Source organism: Salmo salar, chromosome ssa03 (genome assembly GCF_905237065.1).
Source record: "Salmo salar chromosome ssa03, Ssal_v3.1, whole genome shotgun sequence".
In the NCBI taxonomy this organism is placed as follows: domain Eukaryota; kingdom Metazoa; phylum Chordata; class Actinopteri; order Salmoniformes; family Salmonidae; genus Salmo; species Salmo salar.
The window spans coordinates 45,300,191-45,312,216 of NC_059444.1; the positions used below are offsets into that span (position 1 = coordinate 45,300,191).

At 41.9% G+C, this 12,026-nt stretch overlaps 1 protein-coding gene across 6 annotated transcripts in view; it reads right to left on the bottom strand.

Annotated features, from left to right (window-relative positions):
• The window catches only part of LOC100196681 (far upstream element-binding protein 3), a 131,232-nt gene that overhangs the window by 89,868 nt on the left and 29,338 nt on the right, over positions 1–12,026 (bottom strand). For all 6 annotated transcript variants that reach the window (XM_045714895.1, XM_014191992.2, XM_014191990.2 and 3 more), the window contains exons 8-12: positions 9,630–9,728; positions 9,396–9,500; positions 9,170–9,272; positions 8,479–8,579; positions 7,616–7,757 (exon numbers count right to left, since the gene is read on the bottom strand). In XM_045714895.1, the coding sequence (XP_045570851.1) occupies positions 7,616–7,757; positions 8,479–8,579; positions 9,170–9,272; positions 9,396–9,500; positions 9,630–9,728 (550 nt within the window). The remainder of the gene's footprint in view (positions 1–7,615; positions 7,758–8,478; positions 8,580–9,169; positions 9,273–9,395; positions 9,501–9,629; positions 9,729–12,026) is intronic.

The following is a 12,026-nucleotide window of genomic DNA, read 5'->3' on the forward strand; positions in this document are numbered from 1 at the left end:
TTGGCCACACTGTTGTGCTGTTGGACAGGAAAAAATATTAATGTAATCTCATTGGCTCATAGCAGCCATATTGTTTCAGCTAGAGTCTTGGGAAATGCTTTGTTTGAAGACGTACATTCATAGTTGTGATATACCTAATTTGGTGCCGATCGGTTGATGGGTTCTGGAGAAGACGTTTAAAGTAGTAAACATCATTGAAAATGGTCCAAAATACATGAAAAGCATATTATATCGCATTATCAGTTTAATTTTGAGTTTTGGCAAGTGAAGTAAATAGCACAGAAGTAACTCGACCTCGGGCAATGTGCCACATTTTTCCTGATGGTGGCTCATTGGGAACACAGCTGAACCCCGGCAATTGATAATCAAGTGAAAATGTAAGCTTTCTTAACTTTGTTTGGGGAGAAAATTCGGAATATTTAAATTACTGGATCCAAAGTAGTAGTCTACCTCACTGTGTTTGTAGTACGCGCCACACCCAGCAAGCGATAATTGTGGGCAGACAGGCAGTAAACTCCACTCCAGCGCTGCCTCCGGTCATAGACTATATACATGGCACAAGCGACTCTCTTGCTTCTCCGTATCCAGCGGTCACCAGAATACTATTTAGCTTTGCCTGGTTAACACAAACTGCTTTAGGAAATTGAAAACAATACTATTATTGAGTTTAACCCCCTAGAGTCGATGTCCGCACTAGAGGTCGATCGATTATGATTTTTCAACGCCGATACCGATACCGATTATTGGAGGACCAAAAAACCCCGATTTTGTAAAAAAATTAAATAATCATAATAATGACAATTACAACAATACTGAATGAACACTTATTTTAACTTAATATAATACATCAATAAAATCTATTTAGCCTCAAATAAATAATGAAACATGTTCAATTTGGTTTAAATAATGCAAAAACAAAGTGTTGGAGAAGAAAGTAAAAGTACAATATGTAAATATGTAAAAAAGCTAACGTTTAAGTTCATTGCTCAGAACATGAGAACACATGAAAGCTGGTGGTTCCTTTTAACATGAGTCTTCAATATTCCCAGGTAAGAAGTTTTAGGTTGTAGGAATTATAGGACTATTTCTCTCTATACCATTTGTATTTCATATAACTTTGACTATTGGATGTTCTTATAGGCACTTTAGTATTGCCAGTGTAACAGTATAGCTTCCGTCCCTCTCCTCGCTCCTACCTGGGCTCGAACCAGGAACACATCGACAACAGCCACCCTCGAAGCAGCGTTACCCATGTAGAGGAAGGGGAACAACTACTCCAAGTCTCAGAGCGAGTGACGTTTGAAACGCTATTAGTGCGCACCGGGCTAACTAGCTAGCCATTTCACATCGGTTACACCAGCCTAATCTCGGGAGTTGACAGGCTTGAAGTCATAAACAGTGCAATGCATTGCGAAGGGCTGCTGGCAAACGCACGAAAGTGCTGTTTGAATGAACGCTTACGAGCCTGCTGCTGCCTACCATCGCTCAGTCAGACTGCTCTATCAAATCATAGACTTAATTATAACATAATAACACACAGAAATACGAGCCTTAGGTCATTAATATGGTCGAATCCGGAAACTATCGTCTCGAAAACAAAACGTTTTTCCTGTCAGTGAAATACGGAACCGTTCCGTATTTTATCTAACGGGTGGCATCCCTAAGTCTAAATATTCCTGTTACATTGCACTACCTTCAATGTTATGTCATAATTATGTAAAATTCTGGCAAATTAGTCCGCAACGAGCCAGGCGGCCCAAACTGTTGCATATACCCTGACTCTGCATGCAATGAACGCAAAATGACACAATTTCACCTGGTTAATATTGCCTGCTAACCTTGATTTATTTTAGCTAAATATGCAGGTTTAAAAATATATACTTCTGTGTATTGATTTTAAGAAAGACATTGATGTTTATGGTTAGGTACAGTCGTGCAACGAAAGTGCTTTTTTCGCAAATGCGCTTTTGTTAAATCATCCCCCGTTTGGCGAAGTGGGCTGTCTTTGTTAGGAAGAAATAGTCTTCACAGTTCGCAACGAGCCAGGCAGCCCAAACTGCTGCATATACCCTGACTCTGTTTGCAAGAGAAGTGACACATTTTCCCTAGTTAAAAGAAATTCATGTTAGCAGGCAATATTAACTAAATATGCAGGTTTAAAAATATATACTTGTGTATTGATTTTAAGAAAGGCATTGATGTTTATGGTTGGAGCAACGTGTACCTAAGCGATTATATGAAACGCAGGACAGGCTAGATAAACTAGTAATATCATCAACCATGTGTAGTTAACTAGTGATTATGATTAATTGATTGTTTTTTATAAGATAAGTTTAATGCTAGCTAGCAACTTACCTTGGCTTCTTACTGCATTCGCGTAACAGACAGGCTCCTCGTGGAGTGCAATGTAAAGCAGGTGGTTAGAGCGTTGGACTAGTTAACCGTAAGGTTGCAAGATTGAATCCCCGAGCTGACAAGGTAAAAATCTGTCGTTCTGCCCCTGAACAAGGCAGTTAACCCACTGTTCCTAGGCCGTCATTGAAAATAAGAATGTGTTCTTAACTGACTTGCCTAGTTAAATAAAGCTCTAAAAAAATAAAATACAAAATTAAAATCGGCCAAATCAGCGTCCAAAAATACCGATTTCCGATTGTTATGAAAACTTCAAAACGGCCCTAATTAAATCGGCCATTCCGATTAATCGGTCGACCTCTAGTCCGCACCACCCTGGAAATCAAATTAGCATAATACAAAAATCCCCATAAAAATCTGTCTGTTTAAACTATAGGTGTTTTTTGGCATCCGCTGATGTTGGCCTTCCACATCTGCGGTGGAAATACAGCGTTTTTTGTCAGACAAGGAGTTCCAAAAATCAGTTCTCATGAAAACGTCTGTAGCGTCCAAACGGTTTAGCCTACAAACTAATATGAACCTTCTATGGAAAGACTCTCACGAACACGATGTTGTTTCCCGTTTTCTTCCCCACAAGCGTCACGAGTCGTACCAACGATCTGCCAACTTCTGCCTGTAGAGTCCGAACAGTTTGAGCTACACAATAATGACCCCAACATCGAAAAGTGAGACTATCACGAACATGTCGGTTGTTTTGCTCTAGGCTGCCCACAAATATCAAGACTCGTCCGAAGGTAGCCCGGTACCCGTATTAAAGTATATACGGAAATGGTTTAGTGACAAAAAAAGGGAGAGTAAATATGGGTAAAAAAAAAAAATCCTGATCTTTCTTATATCTCAGATATAAGACAGCCACTTCAAAACCAACTTCCTATGGATTTATTTTTATGGGGAGACCTCTCCAATTCTTTGCAGGTCCTCTCAAGCTCTGTCAGGTTGGATGGGGAGCGTCACTGAAAAGCTTTTTTCATGTCTCTCCAGAGATGTTTGATGGTGTTCAAGTACGGGCTCTGGCTGGGCCACTCAAGGACATTCAGAGACTTATCCTGAAGCCACTCTTGCTTTGTCTTGGCTGTGTGCTTAGGGTCGTGGTCCTGTTGGAAGGCGAACCCTCCCCCAGTCTGGAGGTCCTGAGCACTCAAGCAGGTTTTCATCAAGGATCTCTCTGTACTTTGCTATGTTCATCTTTCCCTCGATCCTGACTAGTCTCCCAGTCCCAGCCGCTGAAAAACAGCATGCTACCACCATGCTTCCCCGTAGGAATGGTGCTAGGTTTGATTCAGCCGTGACGCTTGGCATTCAGGCCAAAGAGTTCAATCTTGGTTTCATCAGACTAGAGAATCTAGTCAGGTGCCTTTTACTGAGGAGTGGCTTCCGTCTGGCCACTCTACCATAAAGGCTTGATTGGTGGAGTGCTGCAGATGGTGGTCCATCTGGAAGGTTCGACCATTTCCGCAGAGGAACTCTAGAGCTCTGTCAGAGTGACTATCGGGTTCTTGGTCACCTCCCTGACCAAGGACCAGCTCCCAGGATTGCTCAGTTTGGACGGGCGGCCAGCTCTAGGAAGTGTCTGGGGGTTCCAAACTTCTTCCATTTAAGAATGATGCAGGCCACTGTGCTCTTGGGGATCTTCAACGCTGCAGAAATGTTTTGGTACCCTTCCCTAGATCTGTGCCTCAACACGATCCGGTCTCAATGCTCTACAGATAATTCCTTCGAACTCATGGCTTGGTTCTTGCTCCGACTTGCACTGTCAACAGTAGGACCTTATATAAAACAGGTGTGTGCACCTTTCCAAATCATGTCCAATCAATTGAATTTACCACAGGTGGATTCCAATCAAGTTGTAGAAACATCAAGGCTGATCAATGGAAGCAGGATGCATTGGAGATCAATTAGGAGTCTCATAGCAAAGGGTCTGAACACTTACATTATGTAAATAAGGTATCCGTTTCTTTCTTTAATACATTTGCAAAAATGTAATAAAAAAATAAAAAAACTTTTCGCTTTGTCATTATGAGGTATTGTGTGTAGACTCAGGGGGGCATGAATCAGAATACCAGTCAGTATCTGGTGTGACCCCATTTGCCTCATGCAGCACGACACATCTTCGCATAGAGTTGATCGGGCTGTTAATTGTGGCTTGTGGAATGTTGTCCCACTCCTCTTCACTGGCTTTGAGAAATTGCTGGATATTGGCGGGAACTAGAACACACTGTTGTACACGTCAATCCATAGCATCCCAAACATGCTCAATGGGTGACATGTATGCAGGCCATGGAAGAACAGACATTTTCAGATTCCAGGAATTTTGTACATATCTTTGCGACATGGGGCTGTGCATTATGTTGAAATATGAGGTGATAGTGGCAGATGAATGACACGACAATGGGACTCAGGATCTCGTCATGTTATCTCTGTGCATTCAAATTGCCATCAATAAAATACAATTGTGTTGTTGTCTGTAGCTTATACCTGCCCATACCATAACCCCACCGCTGCCATTGTGCACTCTGTTCACAACGATGACATTAGCAAACCGCTCACCCACACAACTCCATACACTTGGTCTGCGGTTGTGAGGCCAGTTGGACATACTTCCAAATTCTCTAAAACAACGATGGCAGCACTGGTGGACATTCCTGTCAGCATGCCAATTGCACGCTCCCTCAAAACTTGAGGCATCTGTGGCATATTGTTGTGTGACAAAACTGTACATTTTAGAGTGGCTTTTTATTGTCCCCAGCACAAGGTGCACCTGTGTAACAATCATGCTGTTTAATCAGCTTCTTGATAATTTGATGGAACATTTTATCATGTGAAGAAACATCCTTGAAAATGTTAATCTTGTCTTAGTGTCATAAATAATCATTGGTTCCTGCCTGTGCTTGGTAATGATATGAGGGTGGGGCGACATGACACCCTCCTTAGGACCATCTGGCAGAATGGCCAGAATATCTTCTATAAATTAAGATAGGCCAGACCAGCCCTGGTTCTGGCACTATGAACTAAGCCTACGTAACGTGTCCAGTATATAAGAGATCAGTATATAAGAGAGTATGCAAGCAGTATATAAGAGATCTAATGGGACTGTCCCGACAGAGCTCCTGACAGACGTGTACTATGGTGCATCACGTTTGTTGGAACCTCTCCAGTTAACTGTTAATAAACAATGATTCATTTAAGATTGACTTCAAGTGTCCTTGTGTAGAATTTTCATGACAACATGACACACTTATCAGGTGGATGGATTATCTTGGCAAAGGAAAAATGCTCACTAACAGGGAAGTTAACAAATGAGAGAAATAAGCTTTTGTACATATGGTACATTTCTGAGATATTTTATTTCAGCTCATGAAACATGGGACCAACATTTCACATGTGTAGTAAAACATCAGCCTAGCTGTGTTTTTCGCTCTCCCCTTGAGTACAGAAAAGTAGGTGGTCTTTGAATTTATCATCTCGCTCTACCACCTTTCCACATCCCATAGCCAGGTTCTGACAAGTCTACATTTAGTTTTCACTCTGCGATAAAAAACCTACACCTATATATCAGTGGGCGATAACAAAAAAGTAGCAAAGAGCCTGACTTACCATTCATGTATGTAGGAAATAAGTAGTGAAACACAGGTGGTGAGTATAACTTTCAGTAAAAATGTGTAAAAATGTAAATTACCACCATCTGGTGGCGGCTAGAAACAATTACATAATAACACCTATTATGAATTGATGGACTCGTGACTCAACCATTGGCAACTCAGACTTATACTCGACTCGGACATGAGCCACAGGGACTTGTGACTCGACTCTGACTCGAGAACATGGGCCTTGGGACTCAAACTCCAGGTTTAGTGTCTCGACTACAACACTGCTGTAGGCTATTTGGAATATGAAACAAATTAACGAGGCCTATATGAGCTTGTTTCAGACCTCCATCCCTGACCTAATCCATCAAGTTAAGTCTGACTAGTAGGCTACCATTTATTCAACATACCTTGTTGTCATTGGTGAACTGACTTATCACAGCCTACGGTTGACATACAGCTATAGCAAGAGTATAGATCAAGAACTGATTCATTAACATAGGCCTACTAATCTTAAACAGTCTAATATAACTCTGTGAAGGATGGTATTAGCGGAACAGCTCTCTCTGCCATGTCTGTTTCCATCCACGCAGCAACGTGCAATGAACTGCCGCAACTCTGCATATGTCTTCTTGCTTGTCAATGCGCTCGCATCTACTACCATTCCAGAGATCAAATCATGTGCAGGCAAGAAAGTGTTCTCGCTTAGTTGACTAAACGCTGTTGTTAACTACCTTTGACGTAATGACACCCTAGCTAAGGTGCTAACTACAAAATAATAGCAAAGACAGCACAGTATTAAGATGGGCTAAAACTGCTTCTCCAATAGATATCCCTGATCACACTTGTGGGCGATGTCATGGCAACGTTGGCTAGCTAAGCTCATGCGTAGAAACAAGTCATCGGGTCGAATGGTTGTCTCTCGCCGAAATGAACATGTGCACGCTGTCAAATCAAAGGGCATTCCTTCGAACTAAAGTTGTTTTTGACAGTTTTTGTCACTTTCACAAGGTTGAAGTAATAACATGCTTAAAACTACTAAAGGCATTGGCTCAAATTTAGGTTGTGCCTGTTTGGACAAACATCACAAGCGTTGCCGGAAAATTTGCGATGTTGCGCCTCTGGGTTTAGAAACTGTGATAATACTGGTTGCGTGCGTGACTAACACGTAACATTTTTGACATTTTATTTGGCAAACAGTTAATTATCCATTTTCCTCACACATCACTGGTATCAACGGATTAAGTGGAGAGTTGCCATTCAGCTACAGGGAGGAAAATAGTTCTAGGACTATGGGAAGAAACTTCAGGCGGTCCTTTCAAACAGCTGTGGGACTTTAAACGCAACAAAAATCCAATACATTTTTGTAGGCTTCAGACAAACATAAATATTGCTTAGGCCTACATGTGCTAATAATACATCCGATAATTACAGCATCTGGCTAAAAGATGAGAAAAGTTGTGTAAATACACAATCCATATTTTCTATAATGGTTCGATACAGTTTTAAGGGAACTTCGGACATCTCAGTGTTCCGCACGATATCCACTTGTGTTTGTAGCTCTGAGGTTCTACACTGCCCTAGCCTGCTTTGAACACTGAGGGACTGAGTTTCAGTACCTTTGCCGATCACCAGACCACACTTGTCAGCGGGTATTGTGTAGGTGACCTCCTGCAGTCCCCCTGGTGAGCCCATGCCCCAGTCCCCGCGGCCTCGTCCCCTTCCTCTTGGTCCTCCAGAGCCCCCAAAGCCATCGCGCTCCTGCTCCAATCACACATAAGATAACTTTATTACCCCCATGGGGAAATTTTGTTAGCAGCTCTGTTCATACATTAAAACATGTCATCAAGCGAAGACAATGGACATATCAAGACAATTACAGACAATAAATACAATGAGAATATAAAAGTTAATGAGTGATTCATAATGATAAAACATTCAAACTTCTTACATACAGCAAGAAGACACTCACCAGCTGGTACAGGTATTATACCCCGGGAGCTTAACCCAAGCATGGAGTGGAATTCTTTTACAATGTCCTTGTGAAATATCACAGGTAAAATATTTGAATATATCCGATAATGTATCTTTCTGGCGATACACGCCAAAAAACAAGCAACATGGCACGAGTCCCAAAATGGCACACTATTCCCTACATGGCGCACTACTTTTGACCTGAGCCTCATGGTCCCTGTCAAAAGTAGTGCACTATGTAGGGAATAGGCCGTCGTTTGGGACACAGAATGGGGAAAAATAAATTGACTGGAAAATAAGGATCACGAGTGGTATGTGTGCTTGCTTGGTGTGTGTTCTGTGCCAAGTGTGCGTTTGCTTGCGGTGGTGTGTTTGTGTGTACACTCTACTTGTATGGAATGTGTGTGTTCTGTGCAGTGTGCGTGTGTTCTTTGCTCTGAGTGTTTACTGAAGAGGTATTTGTTCGTTCTGGGTGTGTGTGTACGCACATGTGCATACATGTGTGTACCTGTGCTGTTTGGATGAGCTCGTTGATGAGATGGACAGCATGCTGACACCTGTCTGGTTGTCCCATCACTTGGGCGATGCGCTCTGGGCTGATGCCATCATCTGGTGGTGGGAGGAGGAAGTAGAGTACGCACTAAGCCAACAGTGGTGACTGAAAGCAGGAGTTCGTTCAGTTCGATTCAACGTTTGCTACATTGCATGACAGTTTGTACTGAACGACACGTTTCCCCAAAAACGGTGCACGCCATTCTTCAACAGCCTTTGCTTCCGTTGGGTGGGTTTAGTTTATTAGGATCCCCATTAGCTACTGCACATGCAGCAGCTACTCTTCCTGGGGTCCACAAAAAACTGGTGGGTGAGGTGTGGCCTGATAAATATGAGTGTGACCATTTTACATCTCAGAACTTGTGCAGCACACTATACGCTAATCTCCTTCTGGGATACCATAATCAAAGTTTTTCAACTGGTCGTTCAGTTTCCATAGAATTGATCACATCGTTTTGTCATTTTGAATACACCCCAGATACGGCACACACCGACACAAAGAATCAAAGTCCTCTTTCCACATTCATACTTGGTTATGGTATGATAAGAGCCAGGGAAAATTCCCCCGACATAATTACATGGCTACAATGAAGAGAAACCCTCCTCCATATGACATACAGAATGTAAAAATAAATGTTCACACACACCTGGTTTGAATTGGATCCTCACTCCAGAATCAGCCTGGATCTTCTTGATCATCTCGCCACTCCTGCCGATGATGATCCCCACTGCAAACCTGGGCACAGCTACCTATAGGGAGGGAAAAGGTCAGAAGCACGTGAGCTCAAACATCAAGGTTGTGTTTAAAATGACACCCTAGTCATGGGATGTGAAATTCACTGGACATCCTGTACATGCACATTGCATTCTTACATCCAAAGTACTTCCGCCTAATCTTGACGCAAAGTCGTTGCGGCTGCTGCGGAAGTCTCCCTGGTCTTTGTCACGGATGATCTCGATCACCAACTCCCGAGCTTGCTATGGGGAGAAGAAAGCGATATTCACGTGACGGTGTATGTGTGTGCATCATGGCAGTCAATGCTCCCCATTATGCAGCAGTCTAACGGTAGTTTCCCTGTATAACGTTAGTCAGGCCTCCCGCCTCACCTGGACCTTGTAGGGATCCCCAGTGATTCTCAAGGGTTTGTCCGCCCCGGTGGGCATGGGGCCGTCCTGGATCATCATCATCTTCACTCCTATTCTCTCCTGACACACACACACACACACACACACACACACATAGTAGAGCCCATTCCTGAAAGCTAAGACTCTCACATCCATGTCTTCTGTTTCCCTCAAAAGCCATACAAGGCTCATAAGAACAGAGGGTGACAAATCCACACAGAATGAAATGAATTGATTCTCTATAGATCATACACAAAGATTGCTTAATCATTATGCCTGGTGTTTTCCTGAACTTTCAAATACCTTTCAATCAATTCAAAGCATACTTCCTTCAGACTGAAATGTTGCTGTTATTTATGACTTTTGAGATAATGGCAATAAGGCAAGCAATTTATTTTTGTTTTTTAAATCATCAAATTAATTTCTGATATGAACTTCAAAATATTAGTCTAGAGCCCTGACTATAGGCTGCTGCTTTTAGATGTCCCTGACAGAATGAACCAAACCCCCTGTAACTTTTGGACCCCCTTGTGCCCCCCCCTAAATGTGGAGTATGAAATAATTTTTACATAACTCATTTTTGCTATCTTCTTTTTTTTTTTTTATACATCCGTTATTAGACAGTGGCAACGCGGAACACTAACTTAACCCACACATTTTCTAGAGGGACGGCTTTAGGCGGAACACAACAGTATCGTACCATATGCATCTTTTTTCTATTCAGAAGTTGTAAGAAATTCCTCACGAATATTAGAGTTCAAGCACAAAGTAGGAAATATAGAGGTGAGTAAAATTGTTAATGTTGTATTTGTATTAAATGCATTACAGAAGTGTAACGTTAGATCAGCTTATCTTAACCTGGCCGCTTTTTTACTTTGTGGCAGTATGAAAAAGGATAAAATATATGATCAACAAACTCATGTTGCTGAGTGTTTTTACTTAAACCACACTCCGTAAACGCATTGTAACGTAAAACGGTTAGACATAAAGGGAAGTCACCTAGCAAGTCACTTATTTTAAGTTAATTAATTAATAAGCGTGGTCCCCATTGCTTTTGCTCTTTAGTTTTCACCAAAATGAAGAGAAAGAAGGACATCATGTCCTTCTTCCAAAGAAAAGACAAGGCAGACAGTGAGACAGAGCCAGATGGTTCAGGTGTGGAGAGAGCAAGAGAGAGCCGAGAGCCTGCAGAGAGAGAGCAGGAAGACTTCTCCATTGGAGAGACAGAATGAAGGCATAGTAGAGCAGGAAAGTGAGACAGATGGAGAGACTGAGGCTGAGAGTGAGACACCAACAGAGGAGCCTCGTGCGTCCACAAGCAGTGGACCATCAGGTTTGTGATGTTGAATAAATCTGTGGTTACTTGTAAAGCAGTGCAATTAGTCAGTTTATATGGTGTATAGAAATGAGTCGGTTTGTGATTGAAATGAATTTTTATTTAACATGCTATTGGGCTTGTGATATAGATATCAGATGGATTTCAGAAGTTGCCTGATGGCAATGGTATATCTAAAATTACCCAAATAGATACTTTTAATTATATATTTTTTTCTTTGGCAGATATCAGCAAATCCCAGGAGGAACCACCGGTGCAGACAATGATGAACATATACACAAGAACTCTGATGGGGGACCGGAGGAGGAGCTTCAAGGCAGCCCGGTACCATATCCACCCCTGGCTTGAATATTCAAAACAATCAATCAGACTCTGTTTTGTTACGCCTGCAGGCATTTTGTCCCTCCCAAAGTCTCAGAGACTGTATTTGATTCACAATTGGGTTTTAACAACTGGAAGAAGGCAACTTACAAAGAGGGGGGATTTGCAATTTATGCAAGGTCTGAGTGGCACAAACAAGCAATGATTACATGGAGAGACTATGAGAAAGCTGTAGAAAGTAACGCAACACTGGTAAATGCCCTAAACAAGGAACACAACAAACAGGTTCAAGAAAATCGGGACTATATTAAAACAATATGAGAAGTACTACTACTTACAGCCACACAAAACATTGCACAAAGAGGACACGATGAGTCTGCAGAGTCAGATAATAAAGGGAACTTCATGGCAATCCTAGAAACAATAGCTAAGCATGACAACTGTGAAAAAAAGGTTGACTTCCATTCATAATGCAAAATATACAAGCAAAGGGATTCAGAATGAGGTTCTGAGTTGTTTGGCAGACATGGTTCGAACAAAAATGATAGAAGTGAAAGACAGTGAGGTCTTTAGCATAATGGCAGACGAAACAAAAGATGTAAAAAAAAAAAGGAGCAGATATCTCTAGTACTCAGGTACTATCTCAGAGGAGCTGTCCATGAGAACTTTCTCCACTTTGAATCAGCTGATCGACTAGATGCAGCAGGGCTTACTGACAAAAT